The 16,515-nt window shown below is 46.7% G+C and overlaps 1 protein-coding gene across 15 annotated transcripts in view; it reads left to right on the plus strand.

Annotated features, from left to right (window-relative positions):
- Positions 1-16,515, plus strand: part of PTPN23 (protein tyrosine phosphatase non-receptor type 23) — a 33,718-nt gene that overhangs the window by 5,417 nt on the left and 11,786 nt on the right. For 8 of the 15 annotated variants that reach the window (XM_077992399.1, XM_015131087.3, XM_077992407.1 and 5 more), the window contains one exon: positions 11,097-11,171. The exons of 1 other annotated variant lie outside the window; for it this stretch is intronic. Coding sequence is in view for 2 of the 14 variants with exons in the window: in XM_015131085.3 (XP_014986571.3) it covers positions 11,097-11,171 (75 nt within the window). In the remaining 12 variants the exon portion in view is untranslated. Of the gene's footprint in view, positions 1-10,043; positions 10,263-11,096; positions 11,172-14,984; positions 15,103-16,515 lie in introns of all 15 variants that reach the window. 6 more of the 15 variants (XM_077992401.1, XM_077992398.1, XM_077992400.1 and 3 more) reach the window with 2 other exon arrangements.

Raw genomic sequence — 16,515 nt, forward strand, 5'->3', positions numbered from 1 at the left:
AAATTCCCTTCCTCCTGTTTATCACACGGGTTGAACTGTACTTCATTAGGGTCCTCTTAGCTGCCCAACAAGTGTGAGGGCCAGAAATAAGAAAGAACTTTACCTTCCTCTGAATTCAGACTGTCTTGCTCTGCACCACTGGGCTAGACTGCACCCCACACAGTGCACACTGTTTTTTTTTCTTTTTTTCTTTTTTTTTTGAGACAGTCTCGCTCTGTCACCCAGGCTGGGGTATAATGATGCAGTCTCACTGCAACCTTTGCCTCTGGGTTCAAGCAGTTTTTGTGCCTCAGCCTCCCGAGTAGCTGGGATTACAGGCATGTACCACCACGCCCAACTAATGTTTGTATTTTTAATAGAGATGGGGTTTCGCCATGTTGGCTAGGCTAGTCTCAAACTCCTGGCCTCAGGTGATCCGCCTGCCTTGGCCTCCCAAAGTGTTGGGATTACAGGCATGAGCCACTGTGCCTGGCCCACAGTGCACACTCTTGTTGCCTTTTTTTACTGTTCATTTTATTTTATTTTATTTTATTTTATTTTTGAGACGGAGTCTCGGTCTGTCGCCCAGGCTGGAGTGCAGTGGCCGGATCTCAGCTCACTGCAAGCTCCGCCTCCCGGGTTCACGCCATTCTCCTGCCTCAGCCTCCCGAGTAGCTGGGACTACAGGCGCCCGCCGCCTTGCCCGGCTAGTTTTTTGTATTTTTTAGTAGAGACGGGGTTTCACTGGGTTAGCCAGGATGGTCTCGATCTCCTGACCTCGTGATCCGCCGGTCTCGGCCTCCCAAAGTGCTGGGATTACAGGCTTGAGCCACCGCGCCCGGCCTTACTGTTCATTTTATTCACATCCAGGTAGAAGCCTGGTTTTTCAGGTTTATGGAATTTTTTCCCCTTCCAGATTTTCCATGGGATGGCTGGCTCTTGAAAAACTAACTTGCACATGTATGTACATACACAAACACACACATAGAAAGGTAAATAAGAGGACTAGAGGCCTTAAAGGCCCTTGGCTGTTCAGCAGTGAGGGGCATGGGACATTGCCAGTTACCTGTGGTGGTGACCTGTCTTATCTCTTGTCACAGATTTGGAGTCACCCAGTTGGTCTGCCTGTGCCTGTCTGTTCACTTGTATTTGTAGCAGAACAGCTCCAGGCACAGATGACCTGGATTGTCCATTCTTCTCTGACTTGAATCTCATACACCAGAGGCCTATATCCATTTCACTTAAGAGTTTAGACCAGATTCTTTCCTTTACTCAGTACGTAATAAAATACCTGTGTATAGGGAGTGCTTAACAAGCATTGGTTTAATGACCTAGTTTAGTTCTAGGACCTTCGGGGAGAAGACTCAGGTTACCTGTGTTGTTCAGACAGGCAAGGGGCCATTCAGAAAAGATGTGGGAACGAGGCCTTGAGTATTATTGCAGGGATTAGGCAAGGGGAGGATGAAGGTACGTTCTTGTCCCCAGTACTCTTGGCCTGTGGCGGTTTTCTTTCAGGCTTGCTGACATGGACCAAGGAGCTGAAGATTTCACTTAGCAATGCGCCATTCTCTGAATATAATTAGTCTCATTTGAAATTTAGTAACTGAACATATACTGTATTAATTAACAATACTGGTCAGGCACGTTGGCTTATGCCTGTAATCCCAGCATTTTGGGAGGCCAAGGCAGGAGGATCACTCAAAACCAGGAGTTTGAGACTAACCTGGGCAACAAAGCAAGACCCCGTCTCTAAAAAAAAAAAAAAAGGTCAGGCATGGGCGTGGTGTCACGGCACACACCTGTAGTCCCTGCTACTCGGGAGGCTGAGGTAGGGGGTACGGCTTGAGCCCGGGAGGTCGAGGCTGTGGTGAACCAAGATCTCGCCACTTCAGCCTGGGTGTCAGAGACCCTGTCTCCAAAAAAAAAAAAAAAAAAAAAAAAAAAAAAGCTTGTTTCTTGGAGTAGCCCAAGGAATGCCCTACATTTGAGTCAACTCTGGAAGTGGAGAAAAAAGAAACATAATGTAATTGGTGAACAAAGGTAAAACTAATACATGTGATGCCTTTTAATTGCCTTTTCTTCTTGGATTATTGCTTTAATTAGCATGATGAAATTCCAAATGTTATATCAAATTAAGAGCAAAAGAGTAAAGCATACATAGAAGAATGAGAACATACTAGTACAAGAGAAGGTGATGCAGAGGGATTAATACTAGGTCCAAAGTCAGGAAATCCATCTTGGGGTCCTAGCACTATCATTGCTCATTTGTGGTTTCCCATTTTTCTAATCTGCAAAATCATGGCAGGACCAGAATGGATGTTTCCAGTGATCTCATCTAGTTACAAAATTCTCTACTGTTTGGTGCTCAGTAAAATAGCAGAGTAGCATCATGTAAACAGCATAGCTATTGGAATCAGACCTTGATTTAGGCCTCTCATTCCTTTAATAGCTGAATGACCTTCAGCTGCCACAAAGATTACATAACTAATCTGGTCCTCACTTTTCTTACCTGAAACATGGAACTAGTAATATACTTCATAAGCTTCTGAGAATCAAAAGTTAATGCTTCTAAGTTCTTTTTTATTTTAAGTTTTTTAGAGATTGGGTCTTGCTGTAACACCCAGGCTGGAGTGCAGTGGCGCGATCTCAGCTCACTGCAGCCTCTACCGCCAGGTCTCAAGTGGTCCTCCCACCTCATCCTCCCGAATAGCTGGGACCACAGGCACACACCACCATGTGCCGCTAATTTTGCTTATTTTTTGTAGAGATAAGGTCTCACTGTGTTGCCCAGGCTGGTCTCAAACACCTGGGCTTAAGTAGGTGTATAAGTATATACACCTACTATGTACCCACAAAAGTTAATGGGGTACATGAGATTTTGATATGGCCATACATGTATAGTAATCACATCAGGGTAAATGGGGTATTCATTACCACAAGCATTTATCGTTTCTTTGTGTTACAGACAATCCAATTATACTTTTATTTTTAAATGTAATAAATTATTGCTGACTATAGTCACCCTGTTTTGCTGTCAAATACTAGATCTTTTTTTTTTTTTTTTGAGACAGTTTCACTCTTGTCATCTAGGCTGGAGTGCAGTGGCACAATCTCGGCTCACCACAACCTCTGCCTCCCAGGTCCAAGCGATTCTACTGCCTCAGCCTCTCAAGTAGCTGGGATTACAGGCACCAGCCACCACGCCCAGCTAATTTTTGTCTTTTTAGTAGAGACTGTGTTTCGCCATGTTGGACAGGGTGGTATCGAATTCCTGACCTCAGATGATCCACCTGCCTTGGTCTCCCAAAGTGCTGGGATTACAGGTGTGAGCCACCACGCCCAGCCTGAAATACTAGATTGTATTCATTTTATCTAACTATATTTTTGTACTCATTAACCATTCCCACTCCGCTCCCCACACTGCCACTACCCTTCCCAGCCTCTGGTATTCATCATTCTGCTATTGGTTTCCATGAATTCAGTGGAGTTAATTTTTAGCTCCTACAAATAAGTGAGAACCTGTTCAGAGTTTGTCTTTCTAATGCTTATAAGTTCTTAGTACAGGTCTTGGCCTATTGTAAACAATATTTTCACCTGAGCATCTTCCTTCCCTGTTTAGGAAATAACTTGAATCCTTATAACAGCTCTGAGCTAGACGTAGCAAGTGCTATTAACCCCATTTTACACATGAAAGAAGCCAGGCCTAGACTGGGCATGGTGACTCACACCTGTAATCCCAGCGCTTTGGGATGCCGAGGTGGGAGGATAGCTCGAGGCCAGAAGTTTGAGACCAGCCTAGGCACCATAGCAAGACTCCTGTCTCTACAAAATAAAAATGAAAATTAGCTGAGGCTGGGCACAGTGGCTCACGCCTGTAATCCCAGCACTTTGGGAGGCCAAGGCGGGTAGATCACGAAGTCAAGAGTTCAAGACCAGGGCCGGGCGCGGTGACTCACACCTGTAATCCCAGCACTTTGGGAGGCCGAGGCAGGTGGATCATGAGGTCAGGAGATCGAGACCATCCTGGCTAGCATGGTGAAACCCTGTCTCCACTAAAAATACAAAAAATTAGCTGGGCGTGGTGGCGGGCGCCTGTAGTTGCAGCTGCTCAGGAGGCTGAGGCAGGAGAATGGCATGAACTCAGGAGGTGGAGCTTGCAGTGAGCCGAGATGGCGCCACTGCACTCCAGCCTGGGCGACAGAATGAGACTCCATCTCAAAAAAAAAAAAGAAAAAAATAAGAGTTTGGGCCGGGCGCGGTGGCTCAAGCCTGTAATCCCAGCACTTTGGGAGGCCGAGACGGGCGGATCACGAGGTCAGGAGATCGAGACCATCCTGGCTAACACAGTGAAACCCTGTCTCTACTAAAAAATACAAAAAACTAGCCGGGTGAGGTGGCGGGCGCCTGTAGTCCCAGCTACTCAGGAGGCTGAGGCAGGAGAATGGCGTGAACCCGGGAGGCGGAGCTTGCAGTGAGCTGAGATCCGGCCACAGCACTCCAGCCTGGGTGACAGAGCGAGACTCCGTCTCAAAAAAAAAAAAAAAAAAAAAAAAAAGAGTTTGAGACCAGCCTAGTCAACATGGCAAAACCCCATCTCTGCTAAAAATACAAAAATTAGCCGGGTATGGTGGCATGCGCCTGTAGTCCCAGCTATTTGGGAGGCTTAGGCAGGAGAATTGCTTGAACCCGGGAGGTGGAGGTTGCAGTGAGCTGAGATCGCGCCCTTGTTCTCCAGCCTGGGCAACAGAGTGAGACTCCATCTCAAAAAAAAATTAGTTGGGCATGGTGGCACACACCTGTAGTCCTAGCTACATCAGAGGCTGAGGTGGGAGGATCACTTGGAGTTTGAGGCTGCAATGAGCTATGATAGTACCACTGTACTCCAGCCTTCCTGACAGAGCAAGACCATTTCTAAAAAATAAAAATAAAAAACAAAAAACCAAGCCCAGATTTCACAGCATCTCAGGGGTACTGTTTCCTACTTGTAATCTGGTAACTCCTTTCTTTTCTTTTTCCCCTTGGTGGCTCTGATCCCTGGACGTGCCCTCTCTGAGAGCTCTCCACGGGTCTTCTCTTACTCCTTCAGAAAAGGATCCCCAGCTACTCCAAAGCCTGGCTGTTTTTGGAGGTTCTCTGGTCTTCCTGCCATTAGTGTATAGGTACTGGGGTCCTGTCAGGGCCTCTGGTTCTTTCTCCTGGTCTGCTGCTGGGCCTGCCTTCTCAGGCTCCTTTGGAGCCTCATACTCCTTACTAGACTGTTTCGAGTTCTGCAGAGTCCCAGACCATAGCGAAATCAGGACAAGGTCTCTGTCCCTTATTCCAAGAACTTCACCCAGCCTCTTTCTTCTTTTTTAGTGGAGGAGTGATCAGAAGTCACAGAGGATTTTGTTAGGGTTTTAAAAATATCCTTTTTGCTTCTAACAGGCTCCAAATAATAATAATAACATAAATATCCTGGCTGCTCCACTGACTCATTGTGTGGGCAGGGATTCATTTTCTGTGCCTGTTTTTTCAGAGTTGTTTGTAAGAACCATATTTTTAAAAAACAAATGCTTTGGGAGGCTTATGTGGGATGATTGCTTGAGCCCAGGAGTTTGAGACCAGACTGGACAACATAGTGAGACCCCTGTCTCTACAAAATTTAAGAAAAGTCTGGGTGTGATGGCTTGTGTCTGTAATTCCAACACTTTGGGAGGCTGAGGCAGAAGGATTGCTTAAGGCTAGAAGTTCCAGACCAGCCTGGGCAACATAGCAAGACACTACCTCTACAGAAAATTAGCTGAGTATGCTAGCATGTGCCTGTAGTTCCGGCCACTTGGAAGGCTGAGGCAGGAGGATTACTTGGACCCAGGAGTTTGAGACTACAGTGAGCTATGGTTGCATTACCACTGTAACTCCAGCCTGGGCAACAGGACGAGACCTTGTCTAAAATAAAATAAATAAAATAAAATAAAATAAAGTAAAATAAAAATAAAATAAAATAAAATAAATTTAAATAGAAATGGATTGGTCTAATATGGAAAGAACATGGGCTCTGGAGCCCAAATGCCTGGGTTTCAATCATATCCCTATCAGTTATTAGCGCAGTGACCTTGGTGAATACCCTCTTTGCCTCAGTTTCCTCATTTCCTCATCTATAAAGTGGTGATGATAATAGTGTCTACCTCTTAGGGTTGTTGTAAGGACAGAGTGCTTACTAGGCACTTAGCACAGTGCCTGACTTGTGGTAGGTTCTCAGTAAGCATTTGCTGCTGATCTTACAGGAGGACCAAGATGAGACTCAGATAGAATGTGACCTCTAGGCATGATTTGCTAGGGGTGGGAGCAGCATCTTTCTGTCACCATTGTGTGAACAGCAGGGTCAGATGTTTCTAGTGATATCACGGGAAGCCTTGTTTCTAGGACATAGGAGTCTCATGTCCATCTGATTCCTTTGGCCTCTATCCCACGAGACCTCTGAGCTACACTTTTACTCATTTTCTCTAACCTAAAAGGGTGGGCAAAACCTCTTACTGCAAGGGGGTTAACCACAGAACATTCTCTCATAAAGTCAAGTTTTACCTCATAGCTTAGGCCACATTTAAAAAATTAGTTAATTATTTTTGAGACAGTGTCACACTCTGTCACCCAGGCTGGAGTGCAGTGGCACAATCATGGTTCACTGCAACCTTGAACTCCTGGTGCCAAGTAGTCCTCTCACCTCAGCCTCCCAACTGACCAAGAGTATAGGCGCACACCACCACACCTGGCTAATTTTTGTGCTTTTTGTAGAAATGGGGTTTCACCATGTTGGCCAGGCTGGTCTTGAACTCCTAGGCTCAAATGATCTGCCCACCTCAGCCTCCCAGAGTTCTGGGATTACAGGCGTGAGCCACTGTGCCTGGCCTATTTTTATTTTTTAATACAGACAGGGTCTCACTCCGACACCCCAACTGAAGTGAGGTGGTGCCATCATAGCTCACTGTAGCTTCAAACTCCTGAGCTTAAGCAGTCCTGCCTCAGCCTCCCAACTAGCTGAGACCACAGGCATGCACCACCGCTCCTGGCGAATTTTTAAATTTTTTTTCATAGAGATGGGGGTCTCGCCATATCGCCCGGGCTGGTCTGGAACTCCTAGCCTCAAGTGATCCACCCCAGCCTACCAAAGTGCTGGGGTTACAAACATGAGCCATCATGCCCAACCCAAGGCCACTTTTTATCGTTGTGGTTTTGTTGTTGTTGTCATGGTTTTTGAGGGAGTGAGTGGAGAGGGGGTTGAGTTGGATAGAGCAGAGTGAGGATTGTTAAATGCCTGTCAGCTCCCTAAAGTTCTTGGTAATTCCTTATGTTTGTGCATAGTTGAAAATTTCTAGGGGGATTTATTTCATGGCTTTTATCATATTCTCAAAGGACCCACAAAAGGTAAAACCCGCTGACAGGGGAAAGTGGTGTTCAAATACCATTTAGCTCTTTAGCAACTCTTAAGACATTTGCTTTTCAAATTTCAAACATATAGAAAAGTTGGAAGAATAATGCAGTGCTTGCCCAAATTCTCACTGTCTAGTTTTTTGGTTTGGTTTTGTTTTGTTTTTAGAGACGGGATTTACTCCATGTTCACCAGGCTGGACTTGAACTGCTAGGCTCAGGTGATCCTCCTGCCTCAGCCTCTGGAGTAGCTGAGACTACAGGTGTGCGCTGCACCTGGCTGATTCATTTTTTAATTTTTGTAGAGATGGGATTTATTGTTACGTTGCCCAGTCTGGCCTTGAACTCCTGGGGTCAAGTGATCCTCTGACCTCGGCCTCCCAAAGTACTGGAATTACAGGTGTGAACTGCTGCACCTAGCAGATCACCTAGTTTTTTGTTTTTTGTTTTTTGTTTTTTTTGAAACAGTCTTGCTCTGTTGTCCAGGCTGGAGTGCAGGGGCGTGATCTCGGCTCACTGCAAGCTCCGCCTCCCGGGTTCACGCCATCTTCCTGCCTCAGCCTCCCGAGTAGCTGGGACTATAGGCACACGTTGCCATGCCCGGCTAATTTTTTGTATTTTTAGTAGAGACGGAGTTTCACCATGTTAGCCAGGATGTTCTCGATCTCGTGACCTTGTGATCCACCTGCCTTGGCCTCCCAAAGTGCTGGGATTACAGGCCTGAGCCACTGCACCCGGCTTTTTTTTTTTTTTTTTTTTTTTAAGATGGAGTCTTGCTCTGTGGCCAAGACTGGAGTGCAGTGGTACAATCTCAGCTCACTGCAACCTCCCCCTCCTGAGTTCAAGCTATTCTCCTATCTCAGCCTCCCGAGTAGCTGGGATTACAGGTACTCACCACCACACCTGGCTAATTTTTGTATTTTTAGTAGAGATGGGTTTCACCATGTTGGTCAGGCTGGTCTCGAACTCCTGACCTCAAGTGATCCACCCGCCTTGGCCTCCCAAAGTGTTGGGATTACAGGCATAAGCCACCGTCCCCAGCTACCTAGTTTTGATGGATGTATTTCACCATATTTGTGTTCTCTCCAGATAGATAGATAGATAGAGATCCCACAAGCCCTTTGAAAGTAAGTTTTGGACATCACTTTTCCTGGACACATCTCAGCACGTTTTTCCTAAGAGTGAGGACATTCTCCTGCACAATCACAATATTATTATCATACCTAAGAAAATCTACCATAATTTTCCCCTATCTTTTATGACTTTTCTTTTTTTGCAGACTCAGATCCAGTTGGGGTTCTCATATTGCATTAGTTGTGTTCTGTCCCTTTAATCACTTATTTATTTATTTATTTGGAAATAGGCTGGAATGTGCACACAGCTCACCACAGCCTCAACCTCCCAGGCTGATTCTCCCACCTCACCCTCTGGAGTAGCTGGTGCTACAGGCTGGGCCACCATACCTAGCTAATTTTTTTTTTTTTTTTTTTTTTAATTTGTAGAGATGGGGTCTCATTATGTTGTCCAGGCTGCTCTTGAACTCCTGGGCTCAACAATCCTCCCACCTCAGCCACCCAAAGTGCTGGGGTTACAGGCTTGAGCCACCATGTCCAACCTGTTTAATCATTTTTAATCTAGAATAGCCCACTGCTCAACCCCCTCCTTTTAAATGACATTAATTTTTTGAAGAGTGGGTTCATTGTTGCCCCATTTTCTTCATTTTTGTGAGTGTTTCCTTTTCATGTTCATCTGTCCTCTGCATTTCCTGTGAAAGCAATAATTTGCTGAGTATACAACACATCTGATAAGGCCCCTACCATTCCTTAATGCTTGTTGTTTGATGTTGGGGTCACTGGCATGACCCTGCTGTCAGCACACAGTATAATGGAGGCATGTTTGGAATGTGAGCCAAACAGCAGCTAATATTCAAGGAAGTGACATTTCAGCTGAATCTTAGTAGAGAAGGTAGGGACAATGTAGATAAGCATTGATACCTGAGAGCAGTAATTCCTAAGTACTGTGGGCTGGTTGTCCCTGGGAGGTGCCAGAGGACAATCCTTGAAGGTTGTGAGGAGCAGGTTGTTTATTTTTGTTTATGTTTGTAGAGACAGGTCTTGCTCTTTTGCCCAGGCTGATCTCCAATTCCTGGCCTCAAGTGATTCTCCTACCTTGGCCACCCAAAATGTTGGGATTACACGCTTGAGCCACCTCGCCCGGCCAGGAACAGGTTGTGCAGGGTCATAAACTCTGTGCCAAGATTAGATTTGGTCCTAGAGGCTTTGGGAAGCTACTGCACACATTCTTTTTAGATTATACGTCATTTCCTGTCATATCACTGTCCTGAGGTAAGCATGTTTTGGTCTATCTTCTCCCTAGGGGTGTACGTGTGTTTCCGAAGGATTTAAAGCTAGAAGTGACCTCAGAGTTGTGTTAGAAATAACAATTCTGGCCACTTGGTAAGGGACGGATTTTTAGGGGTGGATTGTCCAGGACAGAGGTGGAGAGAGAAAAGAACTTATGGACACAGGGACTTTCAGGAGCTGAAACCAACAGGAGAACCAGGGTTATATTCAGAGGTTTGGGAAAGGGTTGCGTGGTGCTGTAATGAGCTCAGCTGTTACCTCCCTGCCATCTGTTCCTCTTCTCCCTTTGCTCACCAGGCAGATAGAAGCTGTCACACAGGCTTCCTGGTTCCCATGTGGCTGATTCCTTAGCCATGGTTCCTGGATCCTGGGAAGGGACCCCAGGAAAGATGGGTGGCCACACACATGGTGTGAGTGAGTGTGCTCCCAGACAGAGCAGGCTGCCTCATCTCAGCCTTTCCCAGCCTCTCTCTCCACCTTGCAAACCTTGGTCATGGCCTTAAGGAGCCCTGTGAGGTGGGTATCAGTGCTCTTAGTGTTTGTGGCGTGAGTGGATCTGGCCCCCCCAGATTGCTAGCCAAGACACCAGCAGCAAGTACTGCAACAGGGGCAGTTGCAGTTGCCTTAGTCTGGTGATCTGAGTTGAACAGGGGGCCTTTTGGGCTGAGCCTGTGCCTCCAGGCGGGTGTGTATGCTCATTGTCCAAGACAGTCTGCTCTGGAGGTGGTGAGTGCCACTGTGGACAGGCACTCTAGTGCTCTCTCTGATGTGGGTAGTGACCTCTCCTTCCTCACCTTCTCCCACCTGGGCCATTCTCCTCACATAGCCGCAGGTCTTTCCTCACAGATGAGGACACTGCAGATCACATATTTCTATGCTATCCTTTCCCAGGCCAGGAGGATGGGTTGGTGAGAGAGGCTTTCTGTTCCCACTCTTGTTTGGTGCCTCTTGCCTGCACTTGCTATGAGCTTAAGGTTATGGTTGTGACCCCAAAACACAGCAGGGCCCAATCTAGGGAGGCTTGAGTTTGTGACCCTTTCTGGAATCCTTACTAGGACCCCATTTCAGTCAGCTGAGTTCCTTGGCTTCCTGAGCTGGCAGACTCCTGGACTTTGTAGAGAGGCTGCAGCATTAGGAGGACTTGCCAGAGTGCTGGTGCAGGGTCAAGGCTCTCATGGTCAGCATTTTGGTGCTGCCTCTTCATAAAGTCAAGTTCCTGGTGGTCCAGGAGACATGCTTATGGTTGTAGATCTGCAGTTAATCCTGAGCCCTGGTTGGTGCTTGCCCAGGACTCAGAGGGCGAGGCACGGGTTTTCTCTGCCACTGGCTTATGTTCTTCTCTTTCTTTAGTTTGTCCTGAAGAATTATGGAGAGAACCCAGAAGCCTACAATGAAGAACTGAAGAAGCTGGAGTTGCTCAGACAGGTAGGAGGAGAGTATTGTTTTTTTATGCATGGGTAGACAGGATTGGTTTGATAGGGAGATAAAGAAACCGCCTAGGCCGGTGCGGTGGCTCAACACCTGTAATCCCAGCACTTTGGGAGGCTGAGGTGGGCAGATCATTTGAGGTCAGGAGTTTGAGACCAGCCTGACCAACATGGTGAAACCCCATCTCTACTAAAAATACAAAAATTAGGCGGATGTGGTGTCATGTGCCTGTAGTTCCAGCTACTCGGGAGGCTGAAGCAGGATAATTGCTTGAACCCAGGAGGTGGAGGTTGTAGTGAGCCGAGATCGTGCCACTGCCCTCCAGCCTGGGTGACAGAGCGAGACTCCATCTCAAAAACAACAAAAAAAGAAACCGCCCAGCCCATTTCTAGCTTTTGATGTAAAGTGAAAGACAGCTGGATGTGGTGACTCACGCCTATGATGCCAGCACTTTGGGAGGCCAAGGCAGCAGGATCGGTTCCTCCTGGAGTTCAGGCCCAGGAGTTTGAGACCAAATTCAACATAGTGAGATCCTGTCTCTACAGGAAAAAAAAAAAAAAATTAGCCAGGCATGATGGTGCACACCTGTGTCCCCAGCTACTCAGGAGGCTGAGGAGGGAAGATCACTTGAGCCCAGGAGGTTGGTACTGCAGTGAGCTAACCATGTTCATACCACTGTACTCCAGCCTGACTGACAGAGTGAGATCCTGACTGTTCAGAAAACAAAACAAAACAAAAAAAATGAAAGATGAGTGACTCTTCCTTTCACTTAAACACTTAAGAGACCATTGTAAGGTTATTAATTGGCCTAATTTCCATATTATTGTGTCTCAAGGAATAGGGAGGCCTCAGGAGAGGGAGAGAGACAGGAAAAGGCCAGCCAGTGAAGCAGCGATAACACACGGGACATTTATAAGTCTGCCGTCTTCTATGGGTGCAGTTCATGGCACCAAAAACAATTACAATAGTAACATCAAAGATCACCGATCACAGATCACCATAACAGATATACAATAAAAAACAGTTTGAAATATTGTGAGAATTACTAAAATATGACACAGAGTCATGAAATGAGTGCATGCTGCTGGAAAAATGGTGCCGACAGGCCTGTGTGATGCAGAGTTGTCACAAACCTTCAGTCTGTAAAAAACACAGCACCTGCTAAGTGCAATAAAATGACGTATGCTGTATTTTTCCCTGATTATTTTATGTATTATTGGATAACAACATGTTTTCCCTTATGTTTTTGTTAGAAGTCTGAGAGTCTGCACTGGCATGGCTGAGCTTGAGTACCAGTGATGTAGATACATGCCATAGAAATCAGTAGCTGTTAGTGTTTTCTTATCTGTCATGGACCACATACCAATCCTTGCAATAACCCAGCAGCATTAGCAACTATTTTCAGTATACTACCCATCAGTAAATTTTTGGATATATTTTCATTTAGTCTAGTGGGTGAAGATATTTTCTTTTTTTCTTTTTTTGAGACCTAATCTCACTCTGCCACCCAGGCTGGAGTGCAGTGGCACGATCTCAGCTCACTGCAACCTCCACCTCCCAGGTTCAAACGATTCTTCTGCCTCAGCCTCCTAAGTAGCTGGGACTATAGGTGCCCGCCACCGTGCCCAGCTAATTTTTTGTATTTTTAATAGAGACAGGGTTTCAACTTGTTGGCCAGACTGGTCTCGACCTGCTGACCTCAGGTAATCCACCCGCCTCGGCTTCCCAAAGTGCAGGGATTACAAAGGCATGAGCCACCGCGCCTGGCCTGGGTGAAGATATTTTCTCTGTCAGTTATTCAAAGTTAGTACAAGGCCAGGTGCAGTGGCTCAGGCAGAGGTTGCCGTGAGCCAAGATTGTACCACTGCACTCCAGCCTGGGCAACAGAGCAAGATTCTGTCTCAAAAAAGAAAAGCTAGAAATTATTACACTTAGTGAGGAAGGCATGTGAAAAAGCTGAGATAGGCCAAAAGCTAGGCCTCTTGCACCAGATCACCAAGTTAGGAATGCAAAGAAAAAATTCTTGAAGGAAATTAAAAAATAATCGAATGATGTCATATCTCTGGATATCAGATTCTCCCCCTTCCCCAGAATTTGCTAGTTTTGTTTTTGTGTTTTTGATTGTTGTAGGCTACCCCTGTGCCAAGAATCAGCCTGAAATGTAAACTTAAAGTTTTTTTTTTTTTTTTTTTTCCTGAGACAGGGTTTCGTTGTCGTCCAGGCTGGAGTGCAGTGGCACAATCCCGGCTCACTGCAGCTTCCATCTCCCCAGTTCAAGCCATCCTCCCACCTCAGCCCCCAGGTAGCTGGGACTACAGGTGCACACCACCGCATCCAGCTACTTTTTAAATTTTTTGTAGAGGTGGGGTTCCCCTCTGTTGCCCAGGCTGGTCTCAAACTCCTGGGCTCAAGTGATCTTCTGGCCCCAGCCTCCCAAAGTGTTGGGATTAAAGACGTGAGCCGCAGCACCCGGCCTTGTAAACTTAAGGTCTTCACAGGTCTTTTCTGAGCCTGTACCATTCTACATGCGCAGTGACTTTCTCATTTCCCCTATATATGTGGTTGCTTTTGAACATCTTACTCTTCAATGTCTGCCTCCCAAAAGAGGAAAAAGACAAAAATGAAGAAGGGAAAAGATGCCAGGCCTTTAGATCCCTTGGAAGTTACTTCAGCTAGGGGTGGAGAAGCTTACAGCCATGGAGGGAGGTGCAATAGTGGAGGAGCTGCCTCTTTCTCTGTACCTCTGTGATCAGAAGCAGCAATCAGCAAGATCTCCTGTATTTGGAGTACAGAGTCCTTTTTGTCCATGCTGGCTCCCACAAGCTGCTCCTGGAACTGGTGCACAGCTACCTCCCAGGTGCTGGGGGTGGGGGATGGGTGACTGCTACTATGGTAGGGGCTGAAATTGACCAAAATTAATGGCAATGAACTGCACTGTCAAAGCCTTCCCCTAGAAGTTGCAAGCCTTCAATAGACTCCAGAGTTAAGTCAGATTCTGCCAGTGCAGCTTGTCTTGGTGGGAAGATAGATTTCTGATGCTTCTTATGCTGTCTTCTCAGAACCCTCCTCATAAATTGAATCTTCTAAAAGGGTTTATTTGAACAAAGTTTGAAAACCAGTGAGATTGGCCGGGCGCGGTGGCTCAAGCCTGTAATCCCAGCACTTTGGGAGGCCGAGACAGGCGGATCACAAGGTCAGGAGATCGAGACCATCCTGGCGAACACGGTGAAACCCCGTCTCTACTAAAAAATACAAAAAACTAGCCGCGCGAGGCGGCGGGCGCCTGTAGTCCCAGCTACTCGGGAGGCTGAGCCAGGAGAATGGCATAAACCTGGGGGGCGGAGCTTGCAGTGAGCTGAGATCCAGCCACTGCACTCCAGCCCAGGCGACAGAGCCAGACTCCGTCTCAAAAAAAAAAAAAAAAAAAAAAGAAAAGAAAACCAGTGAGATAATCTTAGCCTCTAGGACAACCATCATTTTGCACACACAGGCATACACTATACACAAGGACGCAACACACCCTAGAAGGAGCATTACCACCAATCTCCAAAGCGTCCTCTGAGACATATCCTCCAAAGCATAAGGCAGACAACCTGCACAGAGCAACGGGCTGGGTAGAGCAGCCCCTGAGAGAGCTGTGAGCCAGCAGCTTTCAGACCTGTGCTTTTCCAGCGCAAAAAAAGCTCACACAAGGCCATCTGGGGTAGCCACTTCCCCTTCCTGGGACTTGGTTTAATTTATCCCAGCAATGTGCGAGTTGGACTAGATAGATCACTGTTTCTGTTTCTGTTTTTGTTTTTGTTTTTAAAGACAGAGTCGCACTCTGTCGCTCAGGCTGGAATGCAGTCTATCTCGGCTCATTGCAACCTCTGCCTCCTGGATTCAAGCGATCCTCCTACCTCAGCCTCCTGAGTACCTGGGACTACAAGTATGCACCACCAGGCATGGCTAATTGTTGTAATCAAGCAATCCTCTGCCTCAGCCTCAGAAAATGCTGGGATTACAGGCATGAGCCACCATGCCTAGTCTTGATGACTGTTCCTTAAACTTTTGAAACCCCAGAACAAATTTTCTTACATAGGACACTGATAATAATCTTTCAGTGAAAAAGTTATTGGGAGCTTTAGGCAATCCTCTTTCCCTCATCTGAGCCTCAGTTTCCTCATCTGTAAAACCAGGGTTTGAATAGTTGTTTCTAAGAAGACTTCCCTTTTGAAACTCTGGAGTACATTCTTGGCTCTGTGATTACAGGGAATAAAACTGACAGGTGCAGAGGATGCTGTGGGGGTGTCACAGCATCAAGCTGTCTCTCAGACTCCTCTGTGCAGTTCGTCTGAGAGTCTGACAGACCAGGCTACAACCACAGGGGGCTGCATTCTTGGATGGATTAAAGGGTACAGGTGATCTCTTGGATCTGGAGGGGAGACTGCTTCCATTGTTTCCCAAAGATGGTTTTAGGAAGTACAAGACAAATTTTATTTTATTTTATTATTTATTTATTTTTGAGACCGAGTTTTGCTCCTGTTGCCCAGGGTGGAGTGCAATGGCAAAACCTTGGCTCACCACAACCTCTGCCTCCAGGGTTCAAGCGATTCTTCTGCGTCAGCCTCCTGAGTAGCCACCACCATGCCCAGCTAATTTTGTATTTTTAATAGAGACGGGGTTTCTCCATGTTGACCAGACTGGTCTCAAACTCCCGACCTCAGGTTATCTGCCCACATTGGCCTCCCAAAGTGCTGGGATTACAGGTGTGAGCCAATGTGCCCGTCTTATTTTTTATTTTATTTTATTATTATTTTTTGAGATGGAGTCTCACTCTGTCATCCAGGCTGGAGTGCAGTGGCGCAATCTTGGCTCACTGCAAGCTCTGCCTCCCGGGTTCACACCATTCTCTTGCCTCAGCCTCCCAAGTAGCTGGGACTACAGGCACCCACCACCATACCCGCCTTATTTTTATAATTTTAGTAGAGACGGGGTTTCACCTTGTTTGTCAGGATGGTCTCAGATCGAGACCACCTGACCTCGTGATCTACCCACCTCGGCCTCCCAAAGTGCTGGGATTACAGGTGTGAGCCACCATGCCCGGCCTTTTATTTTTTGAGATAGGGTCTCACTCTGTTGCCCAGGCTGAAGTGCAGTGGCATGATCATGGCTCACTGTAGCCTCCACCTCCCAGGCTCAATCACTTCTCCCCCTTCCCAAGCCTGTAGTCCTAAGTAGCTGGGACTACAGGTGTGCATCACTGCACCTTGCCAATTTTTGTATTTTTTGTAGAGGTGGAGTCTTGCCATGTTCCCCAGGCTGGTCTCAAAATCCTGGGCTCGAGCGATCCTCCCACCTT

Source organism: Macaca mulatta, chromosome 2 (assembly GCF_049350105.2).
Source record: "Macaca mulatta isolate MMU2019108-1 chromosome 2, T2T-MMU8v2.0, whole genome shotgun sequence".
Taxonomy (NCBI): domain Eukaryota; kingdom Metazoa; phylum Chordata; class Mammalia; order Primates; family Cercopithecidae; genus Macaca; species Macaca mulatta.